Below are 19,735 nucleotides of genomic sequence, written 5' to 3'. Positions count from 1 at the left end.
ATATTTCCATCAGCCTTGGTGGCCCAGGTCTGCCTTACAGAACTGGGAGAACTTGCAATGAGCCACAGCCTACAGAGCTTGTGAGGCTTTGGTCTCCTGGAGAAAGATATCCGTCGCGTTTGTTTTTCTGCCTGCCTTCCACATCGTTGCCTAAGTCTTGGTTGCCTTGTCCAGCAGAGTTGTTGAGCAGAACTCCTGACCTAGTCGGGGAATCACAGAAGACAAGTGGCTTCCAGGACCAGCATTGCCTGCTCCTTGGGCCCACTTAGAGCCATAATCTGCCTCTCTCAGGAGTACACACCTGTACTTGAGCCAGCAACACATCCCTCCCTTGCCCTTAAATGACCATCACAAGCAGATGACACCTCTCTCTTTGAGTGCATAGGAATAAGCCTAACAAATGTATTAACTGATTTAACTGTATGTATTAACTAGGGGAAGCTAGTAGATAAACAACCTTGTTTTTCACTAAGCAATTCGGGACAGGTAGGCTCTTCCCCTTGGTGCCACTGGCTCATTAAAAAACAATAACAACAACACCTCAGCTCTATCCTAGAGCCATCTAGGGCAGCCCCACCCCCATAATGCCCCATCTGCCTACTACTGAAGAAGGAGGAAGAAGCCCACCAGTTTCCTGCCAATGGTCCCTTGGAAACCAAGTTGTAAACAGTCACGATGTGTTTCAGAGCATTTCTGCCCCCATTCATCAGCCAGAGCATCATTAATAATCCACAATCTAATGACAGAGATGAATGTTGGAGCAGAGCACAGGGAGGCTGGCACACCAGAGCAGCGAGGCGGATGAGCAGGGTGACTTCTTAGCCCCATGCCAGGTGTAACCTTCTCCCCACAACCAGTCCTACCCAGAATGATTTATTGATATACTAAACACATTGTTATAATTAAAATTGATTTTGGGCTTTAGCCTGGTCTGAAAGGACTGGGTCAAGTTCAAGAGGGAAAGAGAACAGTCCAAGGAAATGGGGATGTGCTCTCCATTCCCCATATATCTTCGATGGTTAAAGGTAGCAGTTGCTTCTCATTTTATAGATGAGAAAACAGCAGCCCTGAGAGGTTGACCTATCTGGCCAGCCTCAGATGGCAAGGTAAAGAAGAGCTGGGGTTGGATTTGAGTCTGTTAGACTCTGTGTGTATCGGTGACCAAAGAGCCCATGTACTGGGCACTGGACAAGGACACCTTACCAAGGGGTGATGAGTAAGGGGCTGATGTCTAACCATGTCTTATAGGCTAGGTATGAAGGGACATTGCTATCCAGAGTCTCTGTTGCAGGCATCATTGGGAACTGTTTGCTCTAGGAACCAGCTGCTGCTGACCAGCAAGCTGGACTCCCTAGGTCCATCTGTGCCCATCTGGCTCTCATCTCATAGCCCAGGGCTGAGATGCTGCACTGGAGCCCGTGCATGAGAGCCCTCAGAGGGCTCTGTCACGGAGGTGGCTATGCACTGGGCCGTGGTATGTCCACCCAGGGAGGTGCAGCAGGCAGGGAGCTGAGATCTGGTTTATAAACATGGCTTAAAGATGGCCCCTGTGTCTAACACATACATACTTGGGTACATATGGAAGATGAAGCTGAGGTTGCAGGCATGATCACATGTGCGTATAAAGTTGTAGACCAATCCAGAGAGGGAGGGGAGAGAGAGAGAGAGAGGGTGAGGGGGGGGGAAGAGTCATGTTCATTGGCAAACTTTGTAACCAGACTCTGAGCCCTTCCCCATCTTTAGCTGTCCGCCCCAGGTCCTCAGCAAGTGCAGAGTCTCAGAAATACTGGGAGCATCACCGCTCCTATCTCCCCTAGGTCCTCTTGGGCAGATCCTATTAGACTGTGCAGGAGAGCAAGCAGGGATCCATGAATGGGAGCACAGTCCTTAAAGATATGACAGAAGACTCCTTTATTGTCTCTTTTCTTAGCCTAATCTTTGATAGGCTATTTTTAGAGCAGTTTTAGGTCCACAGAAATTTGAATAGAAAGAATTCTCACAGACCCACTCCCAACCCCAGATTTTCTCTAGTACCCATATTCCCCACCAGAGTGGACACCTGGTACACTTCATGAAGCTGCTTTGGCACATTATTGTCATCCAGAGCCCAGAATTTATACTCAGCCTCCCTCTGACTGCTATTTATTTAATAAGTTTGGATACATGTACAATGACACGCACCCATCATTGTAACCCCCTACAGAGTATTTTCCTTTTATTTATTTATTTTTTATTGTCAAGGTGATGTACAGAGGGGTTACAGTTACATAAGTCAGGTAATAAGTACATTTCTTGTTGAACTTGCTACCCCTGCTCTCATTTTTCTCCCACTTTCCCTCCTCCCCCATCCTCCCTACCAAGTTGTACAGATAATTTCCAACATACTGTCTTGCGAGTATCGCTGTTCCGTTGGTTCCCCCTTTGTCTTTTGTCTCACCATTCTGTTGTTCCCTTTCCCTTCCCAAAGTCAGATAAACATATATACAATACCCATGGTACCAAAATCAAATACAGTGACAACAGGGAATAAACCATAGGGGGAAGAACACACAAAAGAAACAAGAAATCACATGGTACATTAAAAAAAGAACAACAACAAAGAAAAACCTCTTCTATCCATTTCACTTTGCATCATCTTATATGGTCATACTACAGAGTATTTTCCAATAGCCTAGCATTCCCTCTGTTCTGCTTATTCATCCTTCCTTTCCACCTGATCCCTGGTAACTTCTGACCTTTTTACTGTCTCCATTGTTTCAATATAATCATATAGTTGGAGTCATACAAAAGTTTTTTGATGGATTTCTCATATGCATGTAAGGTCCTTCCATGTTTTCTCATGACTTGATAGCTCAGCTTTTTGGGTACTGAATAAATAGTCCTTTGTCAAAGGTATCTGTTTATTTGCCAGGTCACCAAATGCAGGTTATCTTAGTTGCTTCCAAATGTATATGGTGATGAGGAAAGCCGCTACGAACACCAGCTGGCAGGTCTAGTTTGTTTTCCGTCTGCCTAACTAGACTACCACTCACAAAAGGAAGAAAACCCAAGATATATCAGTGAGTTGACTGGCTGAAAGAACTTGAGAGTACACATCTCACCCCACAGGTGCCCGATGAGTCCCTGATCCCTGAAGGGGGGGTGGGCCTCCACATCTGGGTGCTAGTGACAAACATGCCTCTGTAGGGCTAAGAGAAATATAGAGCGCACTCCCACCCTTTGCTTCTGTAATTATCAGTAGATTACCATGGTGTGCAAGCAACAAACGAGCACAATGGGGCAGATAAACAGCTCATGCAGCATTTTATGCTCTTTCATAAGTCTTGTCTGATTATAGTTAATGAAGTGCCCATTCTTGCTGTTTTCCTTCAAATTGGGTGTCACAAGTGGACACCATGCATAAATGGCTGCAATGAATGGTTGAGCCAATGAAAGACTGGATTTGTTCTGTACCTTCATTCTCAAATGAGTTTTGTGTAGCCAACCGGACCCTCCTACTCCTTGTCTTTTCCCATGTTTGCTTGTGATTTGGATGATGTGGGCAGCTTTTTCAGCATCACAAAAACATAAACTTCAGCATTCACTCCCAAACACTGGGCAACAGCATCCCCAGAACACAGGCCAGCCCTGAAGCCAGAAGACTTGGAGCCAGTAGAACAACTCCATAATTGATAAGGTCTCTTGGAGTCAGGGACACCATTTCCTCCTGACTTCTGCCAGAGTGACATCTGTCCATACTGAGCGACTGCCTAGAATCCTACTTGGCCCCAGAAGGTAGAACCTTGTTTGGGAAATGTGCCCTGAATGTAGAGATCGCTTGCCAGGGAGCACCCTGGCTAAAGAGCAACCCTAAGATGTGTTTGCATGAGACCTTGCTGACCCTGGCTGGGCCACACCAGTGTCCATAAAGACACATGCCCATGGACTTGCTGCTGCCCGGTACTATGAGAAAGGAGAAAGGAGGCTATGCTATGCCAGGAAGCAGCCATAGGTCATAGATAAAATGACCTCATAGAGTCGTGGCCCTGCCACTCACTGGCTGCATGCCATTGCGCAAGTCACTTAACCTCTTCCAACCATGTCTTCATGTGTAAAATAGAAGTTACCACCTCTGACCTGGCTGCTTTGTCAGGTAGTGGTGGCAGTCACATGCAATCATGGCTGTGAAATTGCTTTATCAATCGTGCACGTCCAGCTGTCCAGTGGGGTGTCCAAACCCACCTCACTATGCCGCTGAGCTCAGGCATCCCTCCACCTGCTCCATCTATGACTCCAAGGCCATCATCCTTTGATGAACTCTTCTGCTCCATCATTCTATGGCCAGTTTTCCAAAAGCCAGCCTATTGTCAGGGCCATCAGTGGTGGTTGAAGAGGAGGGAAGCGGTACAGTGCTTTGGAAAAACAGTCAGTCCTTGGAAATTCTGGTTTTACTGCTCTGGGTTTGGCCTGAACACCAGGATTTTTAACAACTCTGTAGCCATTTCTGATGCTCAACTGCGTTTGGAAGCTGTTAGCGGTGACACTGATTCCCTGCCTTTCCCTCCTCCCTGGCACTGAGCAAGGGCCCTGGTTGTCCCCTTGAAGTGAGAGGATCCCCAAGGGTGACCTACCGCTCAGCAAATGGCAGCCTGGTAAGCTTGCCAGGAGGGCTATAGATCCCAAACCAGCCCCACTAGGCCTGAGAGATGATAGGTCCAGGCCAGCCTATGATCCCAGAAGCATTACAGGTAGATTTAATGGGAGAGAAAAGCACCTGTCAATGAACTCACTCATCAAATGCTACCTGCTCTAAATGTTCACATTGGTGTCCTCACTGCTGCCTCGGCCCTGTGTCCCACAGGTTTGTTTGCCAACTCAGCCAATGTCCTGAATATAATCGTGTCTAGAGGTTACATCCTCCGGTCCCTGTCATAGCAGGGGTTTCTGGATTCTGTGCCAACACTCCCATGCGAGGCCTCACCGCCTGACCCCGGCCTGCCAGACATGACATGCCAACTCATGTCCTCACATGCCAGCACGCAGCGTGGCCTCTTGCACTGGCTTAGAGCCAGCTTGATTTTCTGTCCCAGCCCCACTGCCAACTTGTAATTCTGCCCGTTCACAGAGGTCAGGGGCATCCTGAATAAAGAAAATCTGTAGTTACCGAGGCCTGCTTTCATCTGAGAGTTAACAACTGTCCCCTACTTCCATCTAGCCTGCTTGGGTGCTAGGAGTAGAAGATTCCTGGGATTCTCTTCCAGCCCTTTGTGGTCCCAAAGCAGAGGGAGAGGGAGAACATGATGACTGGCTAGAGAGGTGTGGGGCTGGCTGTTCTTTCAAGCTCCATTAATAGAGGGGGTTCCACCGAGCTAAGACCAGGGCGTACCACTGAGGGCGGCCGGTGGCTGAGTCAGGCTTGCAGCTGTAAGCTCTCAACACAGCTGTCCCACGGCTCTGTCCTTTAACAGTACCACTCAGAAGACCATCAAGGGCAGAAGGGGTCACCTCCCAAGGGTCCCTCTAGACATTTCTGAAGTTGAACTCTAAAGTCAACTTTTCTTCTTTAGGGGGATATCTTTTTTTCCAAGAGAAGCAAACACCCTCATTGACCTTACTAGAATAACAATTGTTACTGATTGGGCGCAAATGCTCCTAGAATGGTACTAATAGCTTTGCAGGAATTGTAGTATTTAATCATTTGACTATTATTATTATTATTTGACTATATTATTACTTAGTAGCCTTTTCTTGGGGGCTTGAAAATGATGAATGAATTGGACAAACCAAGAGTTTAGATTGCAACTCCTTCATGCCAACTGCTACATAAGCCTGTCATCATAACACAGATGCCAGAACCCGTGCTCAGCATTGGGTCACCAAGAGCTGCCACCTTCTCATCCCTGAGGGACTCTGTGCTTCTAGGTCCTTCTCTACCACCTGAACTTTGATATTGAGACCTTTAGATATAACAGAGTAAACTGGGAGAGAGGGTAACTCAGGTTTGGGGCTTTCCCCCAGGCAAACCCAGACATTTCCTCTACCAGGAGCAGGGGCCCCCTCGACTCCCCATCCGACCTCCTGCCCGCAAGTATTTCTGACTTCTTTCAGCCTGTCATCTAAAAATAGTTCTGGCAGCTGGTTCTTATTTGGGACGGAGAAGTCTGTTAGGAGCCTTCGCTTTGATGTGGGTCAGATTATTCCACTGCACAAGACATGGAATGTGTAAGTTACCCGCACAGCCACACTTCTTCCCTGGAAAATGAACTTCCCAATGGAAACTAACCAAAGCTACAGTCCAACAGATTAGCTGCTGGTAGATATTATCTCTTTAGCAGCTTTTAAAAAATGACATTTTTCATGGCATGAGCCTTCTAGCTGTCTTCCCTGTCCCACCCAGAGATGGGCAAAGATGGACATCATCAAGCACTTACAACAGGACTTAGCTGACATCTAACAAGGGAGGGCCTTCATTAGTCCCATTAGGCTGATGAGGAAACCAAGACTCAAGGACATAAAGGAAATGGCCCAAAGTCACTCTTTTGACAAAGTGGACTTAAACCTAAGCCTGGATCCAAAAGCCTGTGCTGTCTCTATCCAGTGAGGCTGAACTTGAACACCATGCCTCCTGCTGCTGACCCCTTACTTACCCACTGTTTGTGTTAAGGTTGAGAGAAATGGCAATAGTCCATGTTGGTACCATCATAGTTTATTATCACAAGTTGTGGTCCTTTTCTTTCTTAGCATTCAAAGTCTATGTCATAGCATCATGCTATGTTTTCCATGGTCACAAGAACTAGGGTAGGGGCAGAGCAGAGCATGGCTGTTATGCAGACAGATTAAGTGCCAAAATGGAGTGAAATTGGAACACATCCTGGAGTGAGACTCCAGGGCATTTTTAGTCTTAAGGTGATTGGTTATTCAGCTTGAAGAGACAACAGAGATCTATTTAGATGTAATAACTGGGAGACAGAGAGGGGAAGGTACCTGCCCAAGGTTTTAACAGCAATTTGGGGATGGTTAGATCTCAGTCTAGGATGCTTGGTGGTCTCAGCCCCCCTAGCCCAGTGATTTCCAAAAGCCAGTGATGACTCAATATGGAAACTAACCTGACCCAAGCTCAATGCATGATGGACCTAGGTGGAGATGCAATGGTCCTTGCCCAGCCTAGTAGCTTCTGTGGGAGATGGAGTCTTGTCCGTGTTGTGTGGGCATAATATGGATGTCTGGGGAGGTGGGGGAAGCAGGTGGCAGAGAAGCTCACTTGATATGTTAACTAATTATGTTGCTAGCTAGCAACATAATTTAATGGGCTAGTTGACGTTTCAAGGAGAAAACTCTTGCTGGCTACACTTCCAGTGTGCTATTGTGTACTTCCGGGATGCTGTTGGTCATAAAGTGACCAAAGACCGAGAAACTGACCAGCCATGAGTCCTCTTCATGGTTCTAGAACGTTAGAAATCATATGAGTGTTCTTTTTTTAAAAAAAACTAAACCTCTGACCCTAAAATAAATTTGGAGCTGACTAGTTAAGTAAATTCGTTTTAAAGTCTAAAGGTTAAACTGTCCTTTAAACATGATTTTAATTTCTCTAGTCAAAAATGTTTTAAATTATATCCTGTCTGGGGGAAAAAAATGTAAGTCCTCCAGAGTTAACCCATTATCAGTTCTATTATCTCTCTGGAAGACACTCTTTGCAAAATAAATGAATAAATAAGCCTATATATATAAATACATGCTTACATAGTTGTCTGTTTAAAATTTTAAATAAAGAAAAGTTCTGGGTACTGTTGTCTCATGCCTATAATCCTAACTGCTCAGGAGGCTGAGACCTGAGAATTGTGGTTCAAAGCCAGCTCAGTCAGTAAAGTCCATGAGACTTATCTCTAATTAAGCCCAGAAAACCAGAAGTAGAGCTGTGGCTCAAAGTGAAAGAGCACTAGCCTTGAGCTCTGGGACAATGCCTTGTCCCTGAGTTCAAGCCCCACAACTGATAAAAAGAAGAAAAGAGGGAATAGTAGCACTTGCTTATAATATCAATACTTGGGATGCTGTGGTCTCTGTCACCTCCTTCTAAGTAAGAGCTATCAGCATCTGGGTTCCTAAGAGGTGCCTACCTCAATGGGATCTACAAGGCTTTAATTCCTTTCCCAAGTGAGATTTCTTCTAGAAGGAACATGTCTGTCTCCTATCCAAAGTATCTGCATACCCAACAGCTGTAAGAGAAGGTGTGTTTATTTGTAAATACAATCCTGTAGCTCAGATCACCCAGGTGTACATGAATGTCATATGATCATAACCCCACATATCTGGGCACACCCTGTCGGGCTGCTACATGCCTGCTCACATAAATGACCATTTGCACATATTACATTTAGTTTCAACAGGCAGACCATTGCTGGGACACTGGACAGCAATATTACTGACAGGAAGTCAGAGCGAAGGAGAAGGCTCTGGATAGAGAAAGCGTGCCCACCCTGCCTGCCCTGTCTGTTCATACAAAGAACCAGAGCCAGCCAGCCAGAGGGTTCAGCATATGTCTCATGACCAGCTTGGCTCAGCTGCCTGCCAGGCCGGGAGGAAGGTGTCCCCATGCCAGTTCCTCCCCCACCCTCTTCTCCTTGGCTGCTGGAACAAAGGGCCCTGTTGAGCAGGCTGAGCTTAGGAAACTCGGGCCAGAAGGTCCCCTGCCCTGGCTCAGATGGCACCATTGTCTTTGTCAGTGTCACTGGTGAAAGATGGCTGGAGCAGGAGCAGCACTTTGATCCCCAGGACAAAACTTCTGGCCACCTGCTGGATGAGAGGAGGAGGGAGCCTCATAGCTCCCACCAAATGTGGGTTCCAGGTGTCTCCTTCTTCCTTCCACATAACCTTGACATTAGGTCAAGACCACACACCTTAACCAGGAGTCATTATTGAAGGATTAGATGACAGAAGAATGGTATTGGTAGCCGTATGGCCTTGGGTAAATTTCTGCAGGCACAGAAAAACTGAGTGACAGAGTTAGATTATCACCAAGGTCTCTCATCATATTAACCGTATAAATCCCAGAACACTGTCCCCTTCTAACTTCCATGTTGCCTATTTGTTGGGCTTCTCTCTGGGCAGGATGTGAGAGTGGCTGTTTTTCTTTATCAGATGCACTGGGATGACCTAGGCCAATGCCCACCTTGCAACACTATAGCCCTGAAGATCAGGTCTCCTGGGCCTATTGTGTAATTGTGAGTACAATAGCCCAGAACAAGGAGATTTTGACTTCTACATTATGAGATGAACTGGTGGCAAAAATCCAGAAATGATGTTTTAGGTTGGAACCAAGATTTCCAAGTCAGGAGTCTCCTTGAGATTCTTAGAATATGCAGTCAAGTGTTCACACTCGTACCTGCCCCTTTTCAGTTATGGTGCATGTGCAGAATAGGTGGCAGGGCATGAGAGACAACTTTTGTTTGAGAAAGATGCTGGAACAATACATGGTGACATGTCATTCACCTGCAGCACTGCTGTAGTAATCCTCAAAACACCCCCCAGGAAATGTGAATGAGGGAAAAGAGACTCAGGGAGGGCACTGTCACAGGACGTTGTCTAGGGAGGGGAAGGAAGTTGTCTAAGTCACACAGGGAGTAGTAGATATGGAACACAAACCTAGGTCTGTCTATCCCCCAAATCTTTGCTTCTTAAAGTCACTGAGATAAAGCTATTCCAAACTTTGTCTTCCTCCCTGACCTTACTAGAAGAGGAAGACTGTGTAAAGACCAATTTCTGGTCTCTCTTCAGGCTCCCACAAGGTGCTGGTTTCTCTGACCATGGTGGAATGTGGGATTTAGGGAATGGTGCTCAGCTCTTGAACTCAGCCACATGCTCCTATTTTTATAGTAGGACTCTTTTTTTTTTTTTTTTTTTGCTAGTTGTGGGGCCTGAACTCTGGGCCTGGGTACTGTCTCTCAGCTCTTCAGCTCAAGGCTAGTGCTCTACCACTTGAGCCACAGTGTTACTTCAGGCTTTTTCTACTTATATGGTGCTGAGGAATCGAACCCAGGGCCTCATGCATGCAAGGCAAGCACTCTACCACTGAGCCACCTTCCCAGCTTCAACAATAAGACTCTTGCAGTACTTTAAAATGTTCAATCAAGACCTGAGTTCAAGACCTGAGTTCAATAGCAAGACCAGAGATTTCCTTATTCCCCAGGCTGTGTATAGAAGCCAGCAATGCTTGGTGGGCACAATGGTGGGCTACAGCCCCAACTTCAGTTTAGTTTCCATTTTTGTCTTGGCCTTGCTGCATGACCTTGGGCAAACTACCCAGCCTCTCTGGGTCATGGGTTTTCCATCTGTGCAACAGGGAAGGGTCTCCCTCTGTTGCTTGGTGAGGGGCCTGGCTAATGACGATCGTATGCCAGTGCAACACAGCCCACATGGGAGGTGTGAGGATGGGGTGATTTCTTGAGGCTCCGTGTGAAACTCAGAGTGCTCCCCGCCTAGCTACCACTGCTTGCTAATGAGAAGCAGCATATGTTGATGATTCCGGCGCCGGCACTCACTCCTTGGCTGTCCGAGTTCCCAGAGCAAACTGGCTTCCTATTAGGCATTTATACTTATTAATAGCAGCAAATTGCAGCCCTCCGCAACATCTGCTACTTTCATTTGCAGAAAGCTTCCCAGACCATTTGTACTAGCAATACCCTGTGACCAATTGTGCAAGGCAGAACGTAACTGAATCCCCCTCTCTGAACATGGATTAACTGAGGCCTAATGACAGGAACAACTTTGCCAAGGTCACCAGTATAGATTAGAGCTTGGCCCCCAGCCTCCTCATCCCCCACCTCATGCACTGGAGATATTGTCCTTGCCATTCTAAAATTTAACAACATTGATCCCAGAACTCCTGTTTATAGACAAGGAATGACGGCCCTGGCAGCCAGAGCTATAGACCTTGATCCTGTATATTAGCTTCCTTTCAAGCATGATTCCTGTTGGATTAGCCCCATGGCCCACTTACAAGCAGGGAGAATTAGAAAATTCAAAACAGACCTATTCTTGAGGAACTCTGATCACTGCCATATAGACAAAATCATTTCTGGACTCTAGGCAGCCAGGCAGTTTCTACAGCTGATCCAAGAACTTCCAGAGAGCTGTATTCTCTTTCTAGATTCTTCTGTGGTACTTAGCCTTGGACTGGACTTTACTAAGATCTACCAATACATCAAATTACAAGAGCATGGCTGCTGTAGGAGGACCTGAAAAGATCGATTGGTCATATTGGAGTCAGCTGTCGATGGTCTCTGAACATGCACCTGCCACATCTAACCTCAATATCTCTCTGACATTGGTACCCAGGATGGAAAGAAGCTACAGAACTGCAACTTACCTCTCCTCTGTTTGACCTCTTCCCCTCTATTTCTCTCAAAACCTTTGTGCTCCACTATGACTGCTCAGAACCTGTGTCTTAGCCAGCTATACCACAAAGCTTATCATAAGCCAAGCCATCGTAGAGCAATCACATGTCAGCCATCTTGGCCAAGCTTGGCTGGCATTCCCACCATAAGCTGGTTTGTCTCCTAGCCATGCATTAGACACGGGTCTTATTCTGTGTAGGTTTAGGTTAAAGAGAAAGCAGCTACCTGGGGAATGGCAGTAGGAGAAGTCTAGGAGGGCAAAGGCAAACACTTGTTGACCTTGTGTAATCCTGCTGGCCAAAACCAATATTTAAGAGTCTTGACCCAGAGTCAAGGAGCAGAAAGTACATTCCTGTTCACTATGAGACCACAGCAGGAGTGGCTACATAAATTGCCGCCTTAGAGAAATGAAGCACTGGGACATGTGATTCAGTCTGGCCAGCTCCTATCCTCCACTTCTCTTATTCATCAGCCACCTGTGAGAAAGGATGTCAATGGATCCCTCAGAATTTCCTGGCCTTCTCATCCAGAGATGCCAGTCCCGACAGTCAGGAGCTTCTGTAGAATCCTCGCAGGGCTCCAAGTCAGAAGCAATAAAGCCAGGAAAGACAGCCAGAGGCCACCAAAGAGAAAAAAGACCTGTGGAGAGACTGGGAGGGGCCGCCCAAGACCACACCACTGAGATGCCAGTGTGATGCCGAGTTATTCTTAAAGTCTCAGAGGGCATTAACATTCCTCAACTCTGCTCAGGGACAGGAGACAGGCCGACAGCATGAAGGATGGTTCCGAATTCCACATCTGCAAAGCCTGACAACTCCCCAGAAGCCTCTTGGAGTTTCTTAATGGGTCGTCTTGCCTCTTTCTTCCTTTTCTTTTCTTTTTTTCTTTTTTGACAGTTTTGAAGGCAATTGGGTATTTAAGAAGCCTTTTGGACATTTAAATTAACTCCAGCCATCAGGCTCAGTGTAGCCACTGTGGCATTAGCATCCAATTATAAGAGTAGAGATGGAGTAATAACTCACATTTCAACCAGGATGTCAAATACTTAAACAAATGAGAGATACACTCAGAGACTGTATGTTGTGTGTATGGAACACTTCTGAGTGTAACCCGCAGAGCAGCAGCCACTGTTTGGAATGTGAGCAGAATTAGGCAAAGAAAGGGAAACTCCATTGCTACAGAAAAGTGTCTTGCAAAATAACAGGGAAAACAGAGGTAGAGGCTGGCCAAGGGGAAACCAGACAGGATGGATCTATCCCAGTTTCTCCAGCAATCATAAGATGCCCAGCTTGCAAGCCTTCTAGGCTTGGAAGTCAGCTCACCAGTTGTGGAAACTTAGAAAAAAGAATAAGACCAGGATTTGTTCTCAGTTATTTCTCTTCCTGTCCTAGGCCAGATTTGTTTATTAGTGGCTTCTGATCACAGGACTGGACAAATAAGAAAGATAATGACAACAATGATCATAATAATGATGTTGATAAAAGTAAACAATGAAGCTGGCATTGGCAAGCACATACCTGTAATCCTAGCTACTCAGGAGGCCAAGATTTGAGGATCACAGTTTGAAGCCAGCCTGGGCAGGAAAAGTCCATGAGACTCTTATCTCCAGTTGACCACCAGAAAACTGGAAAGAAAACTTTAAGCTGTGGCTTAAAGTAGTAAAGTGCTAACCTTGAGCAAAAAAGCTCAGAGACAGCATTCAGGCTCTGGGTTCAAGCCCCACAATTGACAAAGGAAAAGAAAAGGAACACCAAAGCAGAGATTCGATAGTAGAAAAATAATTGTCTCAACCCAGGGACCATTTGACACCACAAGAACTATTTGAATTTCAGCCCCTCCTCTATGCCTCTTGAAGGGGGTGGAGCCATGGGAAAGCTCTTCATTGGAGAAGCCTGTGGCATTATTTTTTCAAGTCAGGAAGTGGCTATTCAGAGCTGAAGAAGAATAGAGCCAGTTACATAGCATTGCTTGATAAGGTGACATTCATCCCTCAACCTTTTGTCTGTTGAGATTAAGTTGCAGAGTAGAGTGATGCTTATCTTTTTATTGAAGGATCTCAGAGTATTTCATAAACATGAATATTAGTCAACCAAAAGAAAGCTCTTTCCTTGTCCTAGGGAGCCAAGCAGAGAACAAATGTTCTTATATCTACTCTGTCACACTAAAGATGAGATCATTTGCCAAAGCCATTCAAAAGATGATTTTCTAAGAAAAATATGTTATTATGTTTGTAAAATATAAATAACATGAAGTTTACCTGTGGAGTAGCCACCATGACTATGCACTTCCTGAACTTTTCAGATTCCCAAACTCAGATCTTGTACCCATTGAACTCATTCTCCTCTGTCTAATCCCTGAAAACCTCCATTCTGCTTTTTCTTCACGAATCTGGCTATTCCTGGGACCCTATACAAATGAATTATATGTCTGTTTATCCATTTGCATCTGACTTATTTCATTTAAGGACACGTCCTTGAAGTTCATCTAGAATTACATTTTCCTATTTACTACTAAATAATATTCCACTATATGTATGTATGTATGTGTATATATACATATACACATACCTTTCTTCCACCTTTCTTCCAATTTGAGAAATAGTGAATAGTTCTGCTTTGAACATTTCCAATTTACCTTTGAGACTCTGGTTTTCAGTTCTTTTAAGTGTGTTCTTAGAAAGGAATTTGCTGGATCTGGTGGCAATTCTACATCTAAATTTTCAAGGAATTGGATACTGGATACTGTTTAGTGGGTTTTTGCACAGAACAAGGATAATGTGCCAACTGTATACAGACCACGTCTTCACTCCTGGGGCAAAGAACTACATCTCCGCCCTCCCCACAGCATGGCAGAAGTATGTGTAAGGGACCAAAGAGGTTGTAGAGCGCCATCTCTGAAAACAGCAAAGACCATAAATTGCAACCCTATCAGCCAACACCTCTCTGGGAGTTCAGTGGCCAGAAGACAGACCTCAATCTTCTGTGGTCTCAAAATATCCATCATTATGATAGATTAGGCCACACCATCATCTGATTTGTTCTCCGAACAGAAGAAGTCTCTCCACACACTGACTTCCTCTTTTTACCTCTTCCTGTGGTCTGAATTCCCTCACTCAGTTAATTAGCATGCTTGGCACTGTACTGAAGATTTGAATCAGCGTGGGGTGCTTTTAATTAATCGTGTGGCTTTGCATCTGGAGTACTTTGTGTTCCAGGGTCAGGAGAGGAGCCAGAGGTGGGGGGTGGACAGGTGGCTTTGTTTGGTGTGAGGTATGTGTATGAAGAATCCAGGTATTTGAGGAGAGAGAGAGAGAGAGAGAGAGAGAGAGAGAGAGAGAGAGAGAGAGAGAGAGAGGAGAGAGAGAGACTTACAGGGACGAGGTGGCTCTGGAGCCATCTGGATACTTGTGCAAAGTACTAGCAAAGTGTGGAAGCAACCAGGGACATTAGCATATATGCAGGAATCAAGAGAAGGACTTTAAAATCCCAGGGCACTGATATTCTTAAACACTACGTGCAAGATACTTTTAGAATGCAAAGGTTTCTGAGGCTATCAGATTCATGAAGCAGCTGGCTCTTTACCTAAAGTAGCATATCCCCAGCACTGCAGGGCTTGTGTCATCCCACCCAGATTACAGAACATGTCCATAGAAGAAGCACATGTCCATAGAAGAAGCTGAGGACACATGCCATCCCACCCAGATTACAGGACATGTCAATAGGAGAAGCTGAGGAGAATGTTTTAGACCCAGAAAAACACTTTTGATTGAACCAAGCCGTGATTTTCTCTTCAATACCATCGCAAAATATGGAATGCCAAACAGCTGGAACCGATGAAAACATTATTATGTTCTTATGGTTCCCAACTTTTACCATCTAAGGCCCCTCTTATTATTTTTTTTCTCCCTCCGGGCATTATGTTTTGAAAGATTCTGTCTACTAAACAAACTGCATTTATTAAGTAATAATATATTTCCTAGTTTTAATATAGGGCATGCATCATGAGTATGCATAAAGTCATAAAACAGCAACAATCCAATTTCCATTAGGCTTTTGGAAATATTGAAAATAGCTTGTGAACTTCCTTCCCATTCATGAATTCCTAGGAGTCTGGGTCCTTTGGGTTAGGAGCAACTAAGCATGTGCTTACGTGACTGGCATGGTTGTGCCTGCTTAAGGAGGAACAGACAAGGAAATGAAAAAGGGTAAATTTCTGGCTGCATGTGAAACCAGCAGGGTGATTTGTAAGAGACTGATTGTCAAGGTTAATTATGAAGACAGCAAGGTCATGTGCAGATAGAACCCAGGCCTGGCCCATGCAAATTACCTGAGCAGTATCAGAAGGGGAGATAAAATTTTAAATGTGCAAAAAAGACATCAAGAAAGGGCTGCTAAAGTCAAGAGAAAAGTTGGAAGAATGAGAGTAAGAGACTGCAAGGTGACTTGAAAGAAAGAAAGCCACTGGGTAGTCATTAAAAAGAATCAATTTATAGTTTGAAGAACAAAAAATACATACAAAAGGTTCAAGTACCAGTGGCCTATAATTACTACAACTCAGAAGGCTGAAATCTAAGGATCCTGGTCCAAAGCTAGCCAAGGCAAGAAAGTCTATGAGACTATTATCTACAATTAACTAGCAAAAAGCTGGAAATGGAGTTGTGGCTCAAGTAGTAGAACACCACCCTTGAGCCAAAAAAAGTTAAGGGACAGCACCCAGCCTCTCAGTTCAAACCCCAGTACCAGTACACACACACACACACACACACACACACACACACACACACACACACACACACACACAACCATATAAAAGGAACAAGAAAATTAAGGGGAAAGAAATCATGTGGGACTTGAGATTAATTAATTCCGAAAGAGACCTTCAAGACTAATTGAACAGGAGCTGGTGCCAATCTGCCTACATGTGAGTTACAAGTAGCCCCTGTGAGGTGGACATAATTTTACACAGGCAGATGCCCTAGGAAACAGCAGGGAAAAGATACCATTTGTTCATGAGCAATGAGGCCCAGCCAGATCAACACAATCTAGTTTTCTGCGCCTGTTGTCTGATGACGAAAAACCACACCAGATTCTTCTAGCTCAAGCTGAAAGACCAGGCAGGAAGTCCTCTATTGAGAATTTAAAAAAAAAAAACACCAAAACACCTTTTTGTAAAGAAGAAACTGGCAAAATGGAGAATAAAGACCATCATGTCTATAAAAAGAAAATAAAAATTCTATTTGATGCCTATAAGTAAGTACCTACTATGCAGTGAGTGCTGGAGAGGCACATCAGGAGACATCAAGGCAAAGCTGTATTGAAGAACAAAGAAATTCAAAAGTTATTTAAGAGCATGCAGGAAATGGAGGCATTTGATCTAAGCAAAAATGTCATGTGGAACACTTCACGTTAACAAGCTGCTGCGGAAAGCAAATGTGAGGTTTTGGGGGGTTGGAGAGGAAGCCTGGAGTCAAGGACAGGGCGTGGGGAGGAGGAGAATTGCAAGTCTGCTCTTTAAAAACACCAGAGTGAGAAACCAGTGGAGCCAGTTGGCTAGATGTAAGGAGAAAAAGGCAGATCAGGGACCAGCCACAGAGTGAGCTAGGCCCTTTGTGGAAAAGGCCAGGAGAAACAAAAGGCTGGAACTACAGAAATACTGAGACCCAAAGGAAGGTTCAGAAAGAAAAGGAAATGCTGTAGTAAACATGAGATTTTTTAAAATGCCAGCTTGGGCAGGAAAGTCTATGAGACTCTTATCTCTCATTAAACACCAAAAAAGCCAGAGGTGGAGCTGTGGCTCAGGTGGTAAAACACTAGTCTTGAGCAAAATAGCTCAGGCACAGTGCTCAGGCCCCGAGTTCAAGCCCCAGGACCTCCTCACACACACACACACACACACACACACACACACAAATGGGGTTCAGGTTTATTGCACTGATGGTAAGGCAAATAAACATGAGCTGTTAGATACACAAGGATAAAAAATGGTGGACATGATGTGGCCCATCATGGTGCTTCCTGTTCCCATACTGCTTTGGGCTCCAGCTCAAATGCCTCTTCCCAGAACTCCCTGACTTCCTGCTCAAACGTTTCTTCTTTCCATAATGCTCTTTTCATTGAGTTGGGTGTCTGCTCAACCAAGAGTCAGGGTAATGAATGCACAGCCTTCAAGCAATCAGCACCAAGTCCAGGGGTGGAGACATGGGAGGAGCCCCGTACAATATAAACCACCTTCACAGAGGTCTCCTCTTTGGGGCCCCTCTCTTTCCCTTACTCTGTCTGCTTTTAACACCTTCCCTGCCTTTTAATTCTTTAGTAAGTAGAGAAAACAAATCCATACCCCTAGATGGCATCAATGGGAAACAAAGATGGGATGGGTTGGATATTCACAGGGATATTTGGGGGTCGTGGGAGTGGGAAAATTGAAATGTGCACTATGTATCTTTTATAATAACTTAATGGGAACTCCGTGGATTCTGTATTCCTGGACATCTTTAAAAACATAGTTGGCAGCTGTGCTATGCATGCCAGGATCCGGGGATCACCCACAATCATCTGGGGGGCTAAGCCTTTGTGTTCCTCCAGCATCTAGGATGATGCAGTTACATGTAGAACAGCACCTCTTCCATGGATTCCATTGGATGTTTTGCAAAATCTTGACTGATTTCTCCCTGTTGCGTTGTCCTAGCTCACCAGAGTCCCTGTGGAGTCCTGTGGGCAGTATCGGAGCTGTAGCGAATGCCTTGGCTCGGGTGATCCCCACTGCGGCTGGTGTGTGCTCCACAACACGTGAGTACAGCAGGCCCATCTGCTTCTCCGGCCCCCACGTCCCCCCAGTAGTTCTCTTCCTTCTCTCCTTCTCTCTTATTCTCCTTCCTACTCTCTTCTTACTCATCCTTTCTTACACCCTTTACAAACTTTGTCTCCCTTCTTTTTGTTCTTTCTGATGTCTCCTTTAAGGATCATGTGACAATCACAGTGTGAAGATGCTGGGGTCAGGATATTTTCACCCTGGATGACAGATCCTTCCCCCCCCCCCACCCCCCGAGTGTGACTTGGCTGGGCTGTACTGACTTTTCAGGACTTATCCTAGGATTAAGGTTGGCCAGGGTCATTAAATCGTTTTATAAGATTTGTGTTCACCATCCAGTGACCCAGTATTCCTTTATTTACTCCCTGATATCACCATAAAATGTCATGGTACTTGGGTTTGGAGTTCAAGTGTGTAGTGCCTTGGTCCCTCCCTCTGTTGTCAGAGTACTCTCATCAGTTAGCTGTCAGTAACTTGGTCCTGGAGTCACTGGGCCAAGGAAGCCTGGTCCAAATGCTGGCCCATACCCTATATGCCTCCTTTTTTACTGGTTCCATTTTGTTCTATAGAAGTGAGAAAAGAACCAAAAAGGGAGAGAATGCTGTCTGAACTGTTAAAAGTTAGAAGCACCTTCCCAAATCCTAGCACATCTATCCCCAGGAGAATATCCTTTTCCTAGTGGCTATCTTGGCTATAACAAGGTCTGAATTCAGGAAAGGCCTGAATGACCTCGGGTCTACTGTGGTGAGGAGCCAATGGGGAGTTACACTGAAATATACATACCTCAGAGTCAGATCAGAAACTGTGTGCTCAAGTGTATAGCAAGATTACAGAGAGTGATGGAGCCTAGGACTGCCCTGCGGAGGGGAGGGTGGAGAGCTCGCTTTAAGACCTGCTCCCAGTGAATCCAGAGAACTCCCTAAGACAACACTTTGCAAGGCAAAAGTAGATGGATTTCTTTGTCCTGCACAGTGAGTTCTCTTAGAAATGGATTTTGATCCAAATCCACTCCCTTACTGAAGGCCCTAGACAACCTCAGCTGGTTGAGAGTGGCTCAGATGCATCCAGCATGGGATTAGGCATTACTGTTCAGGTAGATCAGCCTGCAGGGTCCAAAGGCAGGTTTCCAGAGCAGTGTCAGTCCCTGCAATGTCATGCATAGTACTCAGTCCTGGAGTGACACACAACACACAACTCCAGGAATGACAGAAGTAACCACCAACTGCTTCCTGTGTGACAGAAAATAATGGGAGACTGGAGCTGAAAGATCATGTAGGCTGTATCTGGAGGAGGCTATTAGCCTGTAGAAGGGTACCTGCAGTCCCAGTCTCTAGAGTATTATGCAGTAAACAGCTATGGATAGGAACTGTGGGCATCTGCCAGCAAATCCACATTCCACATCCCAGCATCCTGGTCTCCTCACCTGAAGACTGGAGACAGTGATGCCCAGCTTGCCTACCTCACTGAGGCTGGTGAAAGTGCTTGGTGATCCACAGAGGGCTATAACATGCAGGATAGGGTGGGACAAGGATCACCACAAGGCTGGGCAAAGATGAAGT

General features: G+C 45.4%; 1 protein-coding gene across 1 annotated transcript in view; it reads left to right on the top strand.

Moving 5' to 3' along the window:
- Window positions 1–19,735, top strand: part of Plxna4 (plexin A4) — a 421,273-nt gene that overhangs the window by 307,827 nt on the left and 93,711 nt on the right. Inside the window, exon 5 of the mRNA XM_069996788.1 lies at window positions 18,054–18,154. Coding sequence (XP_069852889.1) covers window positions 18,054–18,154 — 101 coding nt within the window. The remainder of the gene's footprint in view (window positions 1–18,053; window positions 18,155–19,735) is intronic.

The sequence above is a fragment of the Dipodomys merriami genome, unplaced genomic scaffold, assembly GCF_024711535.1.
Source record: "Dipodomys merriami isolate MVZ:Mamm:240054 unplaced genomic scaffold, mDipMer1.0.p SCAF_5, whole genome shotgun sequence".
NCBI lineage: Eukaryota > Metazoa > Chordata > Mammalia > Rodentia > Heteromyidae > Dipodomys > Dipodomys merriami.
This window is presented reverse-complemented; position numbering and strand designations above follow the sequence as displayed.